Source organism: Halichoeres trimaculatus, unplaced genomic scaffold (genome assembly GCF_033239565.1).
Source record: "Halichoeres trimaculatus isolate MK-OKI-2021-1 unplaced genomic scaffold, fHalTri1.1 fHalTri1_scaffold_16, whole genome shotgun sequence".
NCBI lineage: Eukaryota > Metazoa > Chordata > Actinopteri > Labriformes > Labridae > Halichoeres > Halichoeres trimaculatus.
In genome coordinates, this window is record NW_027437194.1 from 656,652 (window position 1) to 672,364 (window position 15,713).

General features: G+C 39.8%; 1 protein-coding gene across 1 annotated transcript in view; it reads left to right on the forward strand.

Annotated features, from left to right (window-relative positions):
- Positions 1-15,713, forward strand: part of ric1 (RIC1 homolog, RAB6A GEF complex partner 1) — a 46,789-nt gene that overhangs the window by 4,420 nt on the left and 26,656 nt on the right. Inside the window, exon 2 of the mRNA XM_074690329.1 lies at positions 2,902-3,009. Within this exon, the coding sequence (XP_074546430.1) occupies positions 2,902-3,009 (108 nt within the window). The remainder of the gene's footprint in view (positions 1-2,901; positions 3,010-15,713) is intronic.

Sequence of the window (15,713 nt, forward strand, 5' to 3'; positions counted from 1 at the left end):
TGTGGGAGTTTTTGGAAATTAATGGGAATTAACTGGAATTTTCAGGAATTTATATGAACTGCATTTACCTGGTCATATACATATATGAATATTAAAAATGTGTTTTCTTTTATAAAGACATGCATGCTAAAATGTGCAATGAATATTTTTTAATGATGCTATAAATTAAATTTCAGGGAATATTCCTAACTTAGTCCAACTTTCTTAAATATAGGCCTAAATATTTTTTTGTAGCTAGCCTCTTTATGCACATTTTGATGAGTATTTCTTAGTGTTACCGCTTTAAGTCAAACTTAAACATGAGATATTTTCACTGCAGTACTTTCATCAAAACTTATCTTAACAGGACTTCTAGATTCCATATCCAGAAATAATGTGGTCTCTTGCACATGTGATTCATGGTACACAGTTAAATTTGCCTTAAATCTTGTTGTTTCAACCAAAAACATTTTGGAAACCTCATTCGAATTGATAACAAAGGGAAAAACAGGAAATGTTTTGCACCAAAATTTCCCAGGAATTTTGCCAAAATGCAGTTAAAGATGACGACAACAAAACCCTGACAATGTCTGATTTTCTTGAGCTAAAATTCATATGAATTATTTCAGGAAACTCTCCTGAAATTTACCTGAAATTTTCCACCGCTACTACCAGCTGCAAACAAACGGTCAGAGTGTTCTGTAAAATATCTTTCCTACAAGTATCAAAAATTAACCTTTGTATTTTAGTTTGGTGGGAATTTAAAAAAAAAAAACAAAATTACCAAAAACTGAAGTTCCTTGGGTGTCCACTTGAGGCTGTCCCTAAAGCTGAATTTCATTTTCAATAATCCTTTCCAGCCTGCTGCAGAAAACGATCATGGTTGGAAAAACCTGTTTGTTTGCTTGTTTTCAATTTGTGCACATCGTTTGGAGTGAATCTTATTTACAACTCATTTGTTTGAGTATAATTAGGGGTGTGTCTGATTCGTCTGACGGCAGAAACTACTGGGTGATAGCACTGAGACTTTCTCTATAGTTTACACAGACTCTACCATGTACGCATAGACTCTATCATATATTATACATACTCATATATTCTTCCACTGAGCTCACAGTTACACTTTTAGTTCAGGAACAATAAAACTTTCCCCAAATCCCACATTTAATAAGAAGTTTAATAAAACAGGTGATATCTAGTGTGTTTATCCCCCTTGTTGTCATTCAAAGTTATTGCTTTCCCAAACGATGAGGACGTTTCTCTTTCAGTCCAGCTCATTAAGAATTCATGTTTGGAGAGGGACGCTGAGGACGGAAAGCTTCAAACCCGTCTCTCCTTACTCTGACAGAGGATAGAGTTACCGAGCTGGAGTTACAGGAGAGATTTCCCTGATTGGTTAATGATAAGTCTTCAGTCTGCTCTCTGTGCTGGTTGTTGAGCTCTGCAAAGACTGCAGCATGTCAGACAGGAAGGAGCTGACTCTGTCACTACAGACACAGTGTTTCTGTTCCTAACTTCCCTTTCTTGGTGTTGGAGAGGAGAGGATGGAGAGGTCACTGGGAGCGTAGCACCACATGCTAACTGTCATGTTTACCAGGCCCAGTGTGGTGAAAATAAAGAGTTTACTCTTAGATTTACTCTTACAGTAACCTCCTCTCCCAGATTGTTTTATAACATGAACCAAACAGAGAGTCAGCAGGGGGTTTCCACCTCTCGATCAAAGCTCAGGGCTCCAGCTTTTGCTTTTGGTTTTGTCAGGTGTTCAGTTAAGGCTGCTCCTCTTCACAGCTGTTTCAGCTCGTCTTCCTCATTCCTCCTGTGCTCTTTGTTAGTGAATTGATTTTTTTAAATTTTACCAATTTTCTGAACTTTTTTTGTGTTTATGGGGTAAAAAATATCAATTTGTTTAATAACAATTTTTCAACTTGACATATTTATTCTTCAACATATATAACCTTGCAGTGCTGTGTTCATGTCCAGTTGGAAAATCTACTACTCTTTCACTCCCTCACAGTCAAAAGGATGCTCACATGGTACCTTTTGGTTTTAGTTGAATTTGGTCGGTATCCATAAAACTACCTAATTCGGTATCCATCCCTAATCCCATGCTCTGCTCTGTCGTTTCTTAAAACGGGAGTATCGTCTTCAAATTTTTGTCCTAAGGTGTCTTTAGACGTCTTAATGTATAAAAATGTCTTAAGACGTCTCAATACCCTCTGATAGGTGGGAATGAAGAATAATTAAAACAATTCTTTAAAATATATTAAAATATAAATTATGGCTAAAGTGGAAGTGGATCCAACACTTTAGCTGGATTCACGAACAGGCTGTAATGAACTGGTGGACATGGTTTTTCTACTGTTGAGATGGAAAATTAAGGGCAGCAGCCTCAGGCAGGGCTGAGGTTGTCTGCCTGTCTCTCTGCCTGCCTGTCTCTCTGCCTGTCTGTCTGTCTGCCTGCCCTGTGTGGTGTAAACATCAGCCTGAACATGCCTCTGATTCCTGGACAGAGATGTGTTTTAGATGAAGAAAAGCTGTTTGGCTAAAGAAAAGTATGACAACAATCCCAACAGTCAGTCCTGACAGAAGTTTCTCTTTACTGCTTCTTTTTTTTTTGACGTTCACGTTGATACACTCTTCAGATTTTCTGGTCTTGTCTTTGCCCCTGACACAGCAAAAAGTGACCCACACTCTCTGAAAGTGAGACTGAAGCTCATCAGTTTGTCAGATCTGAGCTGGATTAATAAGCTGTTTCACATTAAATACAGTTTTCACAGTAATCTCAAACTGTTGTGTCAGAAATCGTTGAAATTCTTCTCTTCTCATGTTTTCATTGGTTATCACACACAGCCCTCTGATGTTTGACCTGAAGCCGCTTTAAGGAGCTCATTTTCTTTCCTCTGTCTCTTTCTGTCCTCACAGCCCAGTGTTTTGATCGTCAGCTACATCGAGTCTTCAAAGGCAGCGGCCCAGTTCGGTTTCTACCAGAAGGCAGAATGGAAACCAGACAGCTCCATGATCGCTGTGGCGGTGAGTTCAGGATCCCCATGTAACTCAACAATGTTTCCTGAGCATTATGACACAACCAGAATGCAAGAAACTATTAAATTAAGAAAATTAGACATATTTTTTTTTAAATATTTACTTTTAAAACAATGAAAAATGTTAATAACTATATACAAAACACTTAATTCAAGTCTTGGATCAAAAGAGAGTGAGGTATTTTCATTTTTACAATCTCTGAACACACAAACTGTTGAAACATGACACCAGGGAGATGGAAGGCAAATTTCAAATAATTATTTAGATTTAAATACAGGACACATATCGATCGTTTAAAGTTTATTTAAAGCAGTAAATAATGTAAAATTATTTGTTTTTTACAGAATTGAGCTAAAGCAAACGGTTGATTTTCTGCAGATTTTCAAAGACTATGTGTGAAAAAATGCGATGTTGATGACAGTCTCACAGAATCAGCGTTTTTCCCGCATTTTTCTGGAATGTTGCTGACGTCACGTGTGATACGTTCAGGGACCCTCGGAAATTTGAGAATCTGACGATAACATCATTTTTACAGCTTTTGTATAGGAAAAATAGTTTGTAAATGCCAGGCATTTAAGAATAAGAGTATTTTGAGCTCACCAGCGGGATTGGGATCCCAAGGGTTGAAGTTAATTTCTTTTTACCCACCAGATTTTCAAAAAAGGCGGATGCCAAAATGCCTCAAAACGCTAAATCTTGGTGGGGCCGATTATCGGCCCCACCAATATTCAGCATTTTGAGACATATGGGTGTTGGCATGTGTGCAGAAAAGATCTCCATAATCTTAAATAAAAAGGTTGCAGCAAAACACAAATTGTTTCTGAAATAAAAACCCAGTTGTGTTCTTCTTGTGTTGGGAAGAGCAAAATGAAAGTGTAGGAGCGTGCAGGTGTTTCAGAAATATATGCACATACACGAGTGACGCCTCGAGCTTCACTCTCTGACTCGGCCGATCGTCACTTTAGGCGTGGAAGCTGCAGAGAGCTGCAAGTAGCTGCAGGCGAAAGCTGCTGGAATGCAGCGGCTGCTTACAGAGGAGTTTGGAGCCCAGCGTGCGGTGCAAAGGCAAATCCTGTAATGTCTGAAAGCGTAATTCTGGTGGTTAGAGATAATACGAGCTGGGGTTCAGGGATGTGCTCCTCCAGGCGTGAGAAAACCTGTAGCTTTAAAGGCGACCTGGCGATGAACTGTGACAGACGAGCTAACAGGCGTGAGCTTGACTTTAGGGAGACTGCCAGAGAGAGGAAGTGACGGGAGGTGCTCATGTCTCATTAACTTCCTCGAGATAAAAGAGGATTATGTCAGAGTTCACCCAGAATTAATCTGCTCTTTCTGTCTCTGTCTTCATCATCTGCTGATTGATTTGGTTTCTGTCTCTTTGTGGAAATCAGCTTCGTCAAACAGAGTGTTGTTGTCAGGCTTGATTGATCACAGAAGAGGATGTTTGATGACATTAAGCAGAGGAGCCAGGTGACATTGTTCTGCTCTGGAAACAGATGATTGATCCTGTTTCTTAGAGATGTGAAAAAACCTGATACAGCAATACATCATGATACTTTGACCTCTGATACAATACCAATATTTCAAACCTAAATGTTGATTTTTTCTAAAAATAAAAATTCATATTTAAGGTGAGTTGGAAGTCAAATACGACGACTTCTGCACCTCCACTGCAGAAGATGGCGCTTAAGAGATACTCCATTGTATGTTGCCCTTTGACTGTGCGATGAATATTAGGGGTGGGAGAAAAAAATCAAAAATCGACATATCAGGATTGGGATTAAAAAAAAAAAATCTTTTTTTTTTTTTTTAATTTAAGTTCAAATTCTTAATTTCAGTTTTTGTTTACAAACTGGATTGAATGAAAGGTCCCTCTTCTCTCCAGCAGAGGGTGAAATGTTTCTCTCTGACTCACGTTATTTGCATTTTATGAGAAAACATGGCTCCTGATATAGTCTGTAGACTCTATCATTGTTGTTCTACTTTTTTTTAAATGGTCTGGAAAAGCAAGCTAAAAATTGCAAAAATCGTAAATATCGGAGAATCGCAATTTAAATTGAATCGGCACCCCAATTGTAAAATAATCAAAGTGTTTTTAAAGCATTTTATTTCCAAACTTGTTGATAATAGTTTTGATGTTGTGGACATCAATGGTTTCTTTCTTGGGTCTTTTAAATTTCATTTTTACAGTGTAGTATGCTAATAAAACCATAATCATAGCAACTTTTTTATTCAACATCAGTTTTTTATGAGAAAAACTGGTTACACAAAGTGACATTTATCAGTTTTACCAACTGACCAAATCTTTCACCCAGTGTTTGTATGAAACGCTGCATCTGACTTTCTTTATTTCAAACACAATACAGTAGAAAAGTTGTTTTTTAATCAAATAGTTTTTACCATAGTCTGTATTTAGAGTGGACAGGGTGGCTTCGCCTTTTACCATTGTACAGTTTAAAGCCAAAATACCTCGTCAGAGGCACCGCCATTGGCAGCCAGAGTCTGTGCAGTAGAGGCGTTGAGAGAATCTGGGTGACAAAAATACTAAATATTTTTTCTTTGGGGAGTCTGATCACTTCTTGACTCTCCCTCTGTACTTTTTTTACAATCCCTGAAAAAAATATACAAGAACGTCAGCTGTCAGTCATACTTAAACATGATGTAAAGCCTGGTTTTGACCCTTCTAATAACTACAGGCGGTCCTCGAATTACGAAAGAGTTTAGTTTGTCGACGTGTTCCGACCCGAAATTCTGGGTCAGTCACATTTTTACCCTAAATATCTCCTAAATCTCTAAATTACTATTCCAATACATGTATTATACTTCATATTCATGAGGAAACAGATTCTGCTTTCCTTTTTGTGTCCATGATGAGAAAAAGGTGAGGATACTGAGAAAGTTGGATGTGCTGTGTATTCCAACAAAGCAGTGTAAAACTTCTCTATTTTCTTAAGTACGTATATTTATTGGCAATGTAAAGTTGAAACGACGCAAGTCAAGAACCACATAAGTCGAGGACCTCCTGTAATGAAAATGAAACTTTTCAGAAAAAAAGAGAACTTAAATTCAAGGAAGCCGAATGATATCTTCTAATCACCACAACAATCAGACGTGACAAACAATTTCTTCCAGGAGTTTTATTTTTTAAAGTTTGACCACAGCCCATCTGGAATGACTGGGAGATGGATTTCTTGACCTATACGGTAGCCAGCCACCAGGGGGAGCAGTTTTTATGGCCACCTCACTTTGTGCAGAGTGAGATAACGTCCATTTTTTGAGTCTGTCGTTTCAATTTAGAGTAATATTGTGTGATTTGCATAAACATCATCTGTATTTTTATCTCAGGTAACTGTGTAGAATATCACAGTATATCATAGTATTGTGATACATCGTGGATTTATCGTATCGTGACCCAAATATCATGATGCCAATTCTCTGCCCGAGCAGATTGCTCTAATCAGAAATTATGCAGAAACCTTAGTTTTTAAGGAAATTAAAAAGGGCTAATTTATTTCTGTAGTCTCCAAATGAGCACAGAGTAAGAATCCTTCAGGTGCAGGATCCTCTGCCGTTATCTGGTTTTTACTTCCCTTTAAATAACCATGAACCTCCGTGTTCCCCCTGCAGGACTCTCCTTCCTGTTTTCATGTCCCTGCCTGTGGCTGACTCTCCAGAACAACCCACCGACCAAAAAATTATGCAAATGATCAGCCCACAAAGCTGAGAAGACATGATTTTAAAAATTCATACTCATTACCATGGTGATGTGAAATGGCTGAGTGCTTGCCAACATGTTTGTGTATGGAAGCCCACACAGGCTCCATGAATTCAGGCAGATCTTCACATCCTGAGCACGCAACTTCAGCTCAATCCACCAAATTATTCCCTCAGGACATTTAGTTCATGGAGTTCAATAATGAATTATTATAACTTTGATCAGCTTTTTCTCAGCCCTGCTCATGAGAGGAAACTCTAACCACCCTCACTGAAGAGGAATGAGCCATTTCTACTGTCAGAGATGAGCTGTTTTAGATTAAGTATAATCTTTCGTTTTGAGGCGCGGGGTTTCCCCCAAGCTGTCACAGTGTATCGTGTTTGAGTTTATGGACTTGTTCTTATTTACGTTCAGGATGTAGAGCGCTGTGTTCGAGCCCTGTCTGTGCTCCACCAACGTCTCCGTACGTACTGTGAGTGTGGAGGATGAACAGACGGATGCTGCATCTGTCGTGTCAAACTTGTTGAAACAGAAAAAAGGAGTCTGAGCAGTCGGTGTGGAGCCACGCTGTGAATCTTCATGTAAATACACAAACACTTAACAGAGGATGGATTAATTTAGCTGGTGTGTTTAGCTTGAGGTTTGATGCGTTGGTTTGACTGGGGGCGTTTATTTGACAGCCGAATCCAAGATGGCAGCCACAGCAGTGTAGTGTTGATTGGCTCTTCCAATCTATCAAAAATCAGGAAAATAACCTGAAATCCACACGTGTTAGTCACGTTTTCATCTCTGCAACAAGAGACCTATCAGCTGGTATGACTATGTTCTGCCGTGTTTGAGGGTTTGGATGTTTTTTGATGGAAGGCTGCTTTCAGGGAGCTGAATAGCTGTAATCTACACAAAAGAGTTGTGTGTGTTTTTGCCCTCCTAAGTACTGCCTTACTTAACTGAAAGATGTAGCTACAAAAAAAAACATGGAGGTGGTTAAAAAAATCTCATACTAAGGATTAGTGTATGGATCAGGGGTCTGCAAAAAAATTAATTTCAGTGCCACAAAATCTATTTTAATCACAATAAAGACAGAGTGTATAATAAACCATACATCATTAAATCTAGTAAATAATAACTTAAAAAGGACTTTTTTAATTTATTTTATTGTATTTAATTTTGGTTTTTTATTTCTGATTAATTTGTGAAAGTTAAAAAAAAAATGAAATTTGAAAAAGATTCGAAAAAAAATTTTAACTTATAAAAAATTGCAAAAAAATGAAATTTGAAAAATTTGAAAAAAAAATTAAGAACAATTGCAAAAAGTTGCAAAAATTGATATTAAAAACATTTACAAAAATTGTAAAAAAAAAATAGAATTTAGAAAAAATGCAAAATGGTGCAAAAATGTTACAATTTGAAAAATTTACAAAATAAATAAAATAAATAAATTTAGAAAAATTGCAAAATGTTGCAAAAAATTTAAATCTGAAAATTTACAATTTGTTTTTAAAAATTGATTTTAAAAAATTGCAAAAAGCTGCCAAAAAAAGAAATTTGAAAATTTAAAACAAATCTTTAAAAATGTTTTTCCGAAAAATTGCAAAAATTTGCAAACAATGTTAAAATTTGATAAATTTATAAAACTCTTTAAAAAAAATAGAAAAAAAGTTGCAGAAAAAGTAATTTTGAAAAATTGACAATTTTTCAAATGAAAAAAAATGCAAAAAGTTGTAAAAATAAAAGAAATTTGAAAATTTTGCAAAAATTCTAAAAAAAATGCTTGAAATTTTAAAAATTGAAAAAAAAAGAAATTTGAAAAAGCGCCCAAAAAATTCAAAAGTTTACAAAAAAATTAATTATATTGCAAAAAATTTTTGTAATATTTTTAAAAAGACTCAAATTTAAAACTTTTCAAAAGAATATTTGACTGTGATTCCAAATATTGATTATATTGCCCCTGTATCCTTTTCCAGATGAGTCTTTTTGTAGATGTAGTTATCTTCCCAGGGCTGTAAAACTTGAGGTTAGCCACAGGTGCATGGAAAGTTGGTGGATGTTGATGTTGTAGGAGGTGAAGTAGAGCGGTGGCAGGCTTTATTGACAGATGGGATGAAGATTTAGTTCAACTAAATGTTAACGCAGGATTTTATTTAGTGTCAGTGTCTTTAATCATCAATACCCTCTGGAAGAAAAATCGAAACTCTTGATTTCAGATATATTCCTACTCTGCAGCTTCTCCTTTGTAAGCATGAAGGTATGAAGGAAGTCTGGTTGAGTAATCTCAAGACGAGCGCCCGAGTCAGCAGATGACTCAATCTGCCTCCAAAGGCCAGAGCGACCAAAACAAACCTCAGTCAGCGAGTTTCTTCACGTGCGTCATTTCTTCACGCTGTGTGCGCCTGCATACATGTGAACATGAGTTTCCTCTGAGCTGCAGGGTTTGTGGACACATTGACACAATTATATTAAAGTCAACATGTCTCACTGTGTTAGTTCCTTTAAAACCAAACTACATCAACAACATCACCAAATTTCCTGGATGACGCTGTGAAATTTAAATACTTTAGTGTGTCTTTGGAGGAAGCTGGAGTAGGAACGTCTGATTCATCGAATACCTTTCCTCAGCAGCTAATCCTGCGCTGAGAGGAAAGTACAGTCAGCTGGTCAGGGCTCGGGTGTTTTTCCCAAAACACTGACTCCGTCCTTGGAGCAAAACTGCTCAACGTGGTGCACCAGGTGATAGAGGAGGACAACACACACATGCACACACACATGCACACACACACAGTTTATTTCTGTCAAAGTCACAGTCATGAAGTCTTGTTTTCTTTGTGCAGAAGAGGACAGAAATTGGCCCTCCTCCTCCTCCTCTTCCTCAGTATTTCTCCTCATCCTGAGTCTCCCTTTGCAGCCAGAGTACACATGAATGAATGCTGCGAATGTTTCTGGGAAAACAGTTAAGTCGGGCTCCCTCCCTCCCTCCCTCCCTCCCAGCCAGGTCCGCCGGGCCAAACACAACAGGGAGCAGGTGGAGGAGTTAAAAATACCAGGGTGCTCTGGATCTCCTGCTTCCTGAGCTCCACAAACGCAGAGCAGGAGCCGTGAGTAGTGAGGGAAGGTGACGTGGGAGGAGCGGCTCTGGCTTTTATCCTGCGTGGGTAAATCAAAGGTGTTTGAACAGTTCCTATTCAGCAAAAACTACAATAGCCCAAAAAATGCAGAGCGTCCACAGGCCATGCTAAGATTTCCTTAGCATCTTTAGCATTGTTAGCATATCGTAGGTCAATTACAGCGTGAGCAGCCTGAGCCAGCGGGCAGTACGGGCCACATTACCCAGGCAGAGGTCCTCCTCTCTTAAAAACCAGCTGTTTCCCAGATGTTCAACTGCTCACACACCCTGCAGACCTCTAGGCTAACGTAATCACCGTCCTGAGCCGTGGCTAGCTCTATCTTTAGCTGTGTGCGGCACAGAGTGTGTGAGACCAGGCTGAAAAGCAAACAGCAAAGAAAGGCATGGATATTTTTGTGTGTGAGGCAGGAGGAGAGAAGGATGAGATTCCTTAAAGAGGGGAAATACTTTTCACATGTAACTCTGTGTGTGTGTGTGAGTGTGTGTGTGTGTTTTGGGATCTCTCCGAGGCCAAACTGTTCCCTCTCTGTTTTTAGACGCCCTCCAGCACAGCTTAGGAAAGACTTTCCACCAAAGACCTTTTTTCTGACAGCTTCACGTTATGAGCGTATGAAGCGTTGGAGGTCAGAGGAGGAAGTTAGCCGAAGCCAAACGTTTAAAACGAGATGCAGGAGCAGAAAGTGCATCGTCAACATTTTGGACAAAGATCCTCCCCTGAGCGTCCGTCTTATCTCTAAAGCACACAGACGCTGGAGATGTGTGGAGTACCTAAACCTGCTCCATAAAGATGTTTACTCTTTAACCACGCTGAGGCCGTCCTGGATTAGGTGATCCTGTTCCTGTGAGTCCTCCTGGTCACACAGAGCTGGAGCGTCCTGTCCTGTCAGAGAGGGACAGGCTGGGTTTTTTTTAAATGTCTGAAGCGTCTGGTTTTGATCGTATATGTAGAAATAATCATTGATAAAGAAATCTGTGAGTGTGACCAACAGGAACAGAAACTTGAGCCTCTGTCTCACACACACACACACACACACACACACTCACACACACATACACACGTCTAGTGTCAGGACCATCAGCCCCTGACGTCTCTCTCTCTAACAAAGCAGCAGTGTTACGCTGTGACACGGTTTTTCCGTTGTATCAGTTCAGCCCGTTCTTTAACGTACCCTCAGCGCTGGAAACACACGTCTGCTCCAGGAAACACTTCAAGGTGTTTATTCCAGGTGTTGATGTTTTTATTGATCCTGTGACCTCTAGTTTTTCACTATTGGCAAAATTTAAAAAACATAACCATCACCTTTCCTAAACCACTCATAAAGGATTTCCATAGACTGTGTAAAACATGGACGTAGGGATGGGAGCCTTTCACATTTGAAACGATACGGTACCTATGCCCGGTACCTGGCTAGCAGTATGGGTACTCAGTGGTAGGAATTTTCATAGGTACCAACCAAATTCAGTCAAAAGTACCAGGTACTGATTCACGTAAAATCAAAGGGTTCCATGTTTAGGTACCTAAACGCATCCTTGTGACTGTGAGGGAGTGAAGGAGTAGGCAGTTTTCCATGCTGGACATGAACACAGCATTACAACGTTACATACTGAAGAATAAATATGTTAAATTGAAAAAAAAACAAAAACATTTTTATTAAACAAATTGATATTTTTTACCACACAAACACAGAAAAGTACTGAACATTGGCACCAATGAGTACCCATACCAATTGCCAGGTACCAGGAAACGGTACCGTATCATTTCAAATGTGAAAGGTAAGGCAAGGCAAGTTTATTTATATAGCACATTTCTGCATGGCAATTCAAAGTGCTTTACTTGCAGAACAAATGATAGAAAACAATTAAAATTCAATTAAAAAGAGATTAATTAAAAAGATACAATAAAACTATATTAAAAAAATAAAATAGATTTTGAAAACAGATTTTAAGATAAAATTTGCAGTGCAGAATTAAAGACAAGATATTAAAATGAATTGTTAAAATGCTCTAATAAAAGGCAGCTGTAAAAAGCTGGGTCTTCAACCTGGATGGTACCCATCCCTACTCAGCCGTACCAATTTTCAGTACTTTTGTGTGTTTAATTAATATGTTTAATGATAAAATCTCAACGTTTTTCATTTAGGGATGTTTGAGACCACTTTTTTTCAGACCAATACCAGTGCTTGAGTACTCATTGATACTGAGTACTGATACTACTTTTGATACATGAAATTTATATGAACACAGTGACAGGTCATTTTGAACACGCAGACAGCACAGTCACCCTGACATGAAGTCCAAAATAAGGCCCCGTTTACACGACGCCGAAAACGGTCGATTCCGCAAACATTTGCGTTTTGGCCTTCCGTTTAGACGAGACCACGTTGCGTTTTCAGTGAAAACGCAAACTTTTGAAAACGCTCCCCAGAGTGGAAAGATCTGAATCCGCTCCTCCATCCAGCTTCGTGTAAACACAGAGCGGAGCGTCTCAGGGTGAAACGCTGACGTCACCGCATGCACACTCGCAGTTTCAGGTAAAGGCTCCGCGCTCAGCCACATTTCCAGTTGAGCCAGTAGTTGGCGGTAATGCGCGTTATGGTTGGATTGCCGACCGTCTCACACAACAAAACGGCAGAAAAAGAAAGAACAGAAGAGGAGACTTGTCCTCCTGGAGTCGTATGAACGCGGATCGTTTCCACGCCGTCCTCGTGTAAACGCGGGTGGCTTTTGAAAACGCAAAGGAAGAATCGTTGCGGGAGTCTCTGTGTAAACGGGGCCTAAGTCACGAACAAGTCTCCCTGAGTTATGATCTGTTTTAAAATAAATGTTTAAAAAATAATATTAAAAGTGCAAAAAAAACTAAAAACTTTCAGTTTAGATATTTTTTTTTAAATAAACTGAAGTGCAAAATAAATCAGTGTAACTGTTAACGCTTCCTGGATCATTCATGTTGTCTGAACAGGACCTGGCTCATAAGTACATGGTGAAAAACTGCAGCAAGTAGCGCCAACTACTGGAAAGGAGGACTTACTGCACATACGTTTTTTTGGGCTTGAGTATCGGCTGCTGATATCGGCAGCTTTAGCGAATACCAATACCTTGAAAGAAGGCTGGTTTCGGCCCGATACCTCATACCGATACTAGTACTCACCCATCCCTGTTCTCAGTTTATAAGCTTGTAATGCTGCGTTCAGGTCCAGCGTGGAAAATCTCCTACTCTTCCTCTCCCTTACAGTCACAAAAAAGTGTTTAGGTACCGAAACATGGTACCGTTTCATTTTGCGTAGCTTGGTACAATCGCTGCGTATAAAATAATCTAATCCAGTACCCATCTCTGGCAGAGGCAGCTTCAGTCTGACCGTGAACACATCAGATATGTTTGTTTGGGCTTTAACTCAAACTTCTTTCTGTCTGTTTTCACGTCTGATCTATTTAAAAGGTGTGAGTGGTCACTTTTTATGACTGCTCATTTTATTGAGGAAAGCACTGCAGATATGCACTGAAAAGTGTGTGTGTGTGTCTGTGTGTGTGTGTGTGTGTGTGTGTGTGTGTGTGTGTGTGTGTGTGTGTGTGTGTGTGTGTGGACCTCTGGAGTGTGTTTAAACAAGCAGAGGAGAAACCTCAGTGTGCTGTTACATAGTGTACAGTTTTCTGCTGACTCCACTCTCTTCAAAAAACACCATCTTTGGCTCTAACTGCAGGCCTGAGCTCCAGCTCTTTCCACTTTTGTGATTTTTATATTTCTTTATGTTTATGTTTACACAGTTAAATAAAGTGGATTCTGTGGCGTTCCTCTGTTAAAAACAGGTTAAAGTGACGTTTTAGGGGAGGAAGTGTCTTATAAGTACAGCGTGTAATGAGCCTGTATCTGCTGTGTAAACTGAGCCCAGCCCTGTGTCGCTGGTTTTCCTCTGCACCTTTTTACGCGCGGTCATGAAGGTCACCTGAGAATATCTGTGGTTGAGGAGCTGCAGCTTCTTTGCCCCAAAGAGGAAACGTCCCCTGGTTCAGGCTTCTCGCCCTCAGATCCCGGAGCCTGGGGCTGATTGAACACTCAGAGACAACGACCAGCATCCTTCCTCTTCCTGGATCGTTATCTCTGCATGTGTGAAAGGAGCAGGAGTGTGAAGAGCCCTGCAGACACCTGGGTCACGGCTCCCTTTCATCCACCAATCAGAGGAGAGGAGTGAAAGAGGAGCCTGGTCGTCCCCCCGTGACGGGATGACTGACTGTGTGAAGGCTTTCAGAGTATGTGGTGTGATCAAACTGCAGATGAAAGGGCCAAATAGTCCCCCCGACCCCCCTCTCCTCCCAGCTCTGATACCTCGCTGAGACGCCGCGCCTCCTGTAATTGACGGGCTTTTGAAGTGCAGCAGCAGGCGAGTCGCATTTCCTTTGTGCGCCCACACAGATCCTCTCTGAGACGCTGTGGAGAAATGAGTTCATTTGGGACCTTGAAGACTACTAATGACACGACCTCAGAGACTAACCATGATACTGTAACGAATATTTGGATGTTAATGTAACACAGGTTTACAGATTTTACTCCTGACAGAGATACTCCCAGGTTTTTTAAAGCCTGAGGCCAAAAGAGAAATCCAGGATCTGATTTCCCCAAAGCTGTGAGCAGCACTCACTGATTTTTATCATTCTGTCCCTAAACCTGTCATTTTTCTCTGCTGAGGGTTGAACCCAGGCTCCATAACCACCAGACCACACTGTAGATAACCAGTAGGGGTGTGGGAAAAAATTGTGATACCCAGATTTTTAATTTGACGATTCTAAGTCATGATTTTTTATGTTTGAAATCCTTTTTTTTTTTTACCAAAATGTAATCCTTTATTTCAGTCTTTATCAGCTGGGTTGGTAAAAGTTGAGATGTCAGATCCCCTGGATAATATGGCTCTGGATATAGTCGGTTTATATTATCATTCAACTTTTTCACTTGGTGTGGTGTTAAAAAACAAACCAGAAATATCAGAGAATCGCTTTTTAAATTGAGTCAGAAATAGTAAAAGAATTAAATCAGGAGAAAAGCATATTGTCCCACTAACCATCACACCAGTAAAAACTGGCTTGAGTAAAGACCCCACTGATGATAAATGATTACTTTATTAAAGGTTGCTGCGTATAAAAATAAATAAAAAATAAATAACAGAGAGTTTTATATCCTGGTTGAAGCCAGGTCTCAAACTTCTTGAATTTAAAAATCTGAGTTTGTTTGGTTGTGAGAGGTTTAGTTTAAAGATCTGAGGTCTGAATGTTTCTGCTTGGTGGAGGTCCTTGCTCTTCATTTGCTTTCTTGCTTGTTCATGTTTAGTGATGGTTACCGATCATAGTCTGTAGAAAACATGGACGTAGCCTCCGCGGCGTCAACCGTCTGTTCCTGAAACTATGAAATAAAGCCAATTCGCAGACGCAGCTACATTTGCTATGACGCCGGCTGTTACAGCGGTCATGTGACCTAAGCTGTGCCTCTGATTGGAAAATCAAACAATCTCGAACGGGGGACAGTGCCAGACAGCGTTGTTGGAGGATTTGAAGATTGCGTAATCTGCAGGGGTGGGCTGGCCATCAGGAAATTTCGGTACTTTTCCCAAACGGCCGGTGTTTTCCAGACCCTAACCGGCTAATGGTCGGAGCGCTTTTTTTTTTTTTTTAATTAATGACGTCAGGGGCGGACTGGTCATCTTGACCTTCTGGAGAATACCAGAACGTCAAGATGACGGTGCTTTCTGCAGCCAGACTCAAGCAGATTCTCGATGAACAGCGACTATTAGCTTTTCCACACAGGCTTCATTTTTACTGACTGGATGTTACCCCTTAGCACCAACTAGGGATGCACTGATATGAACATTT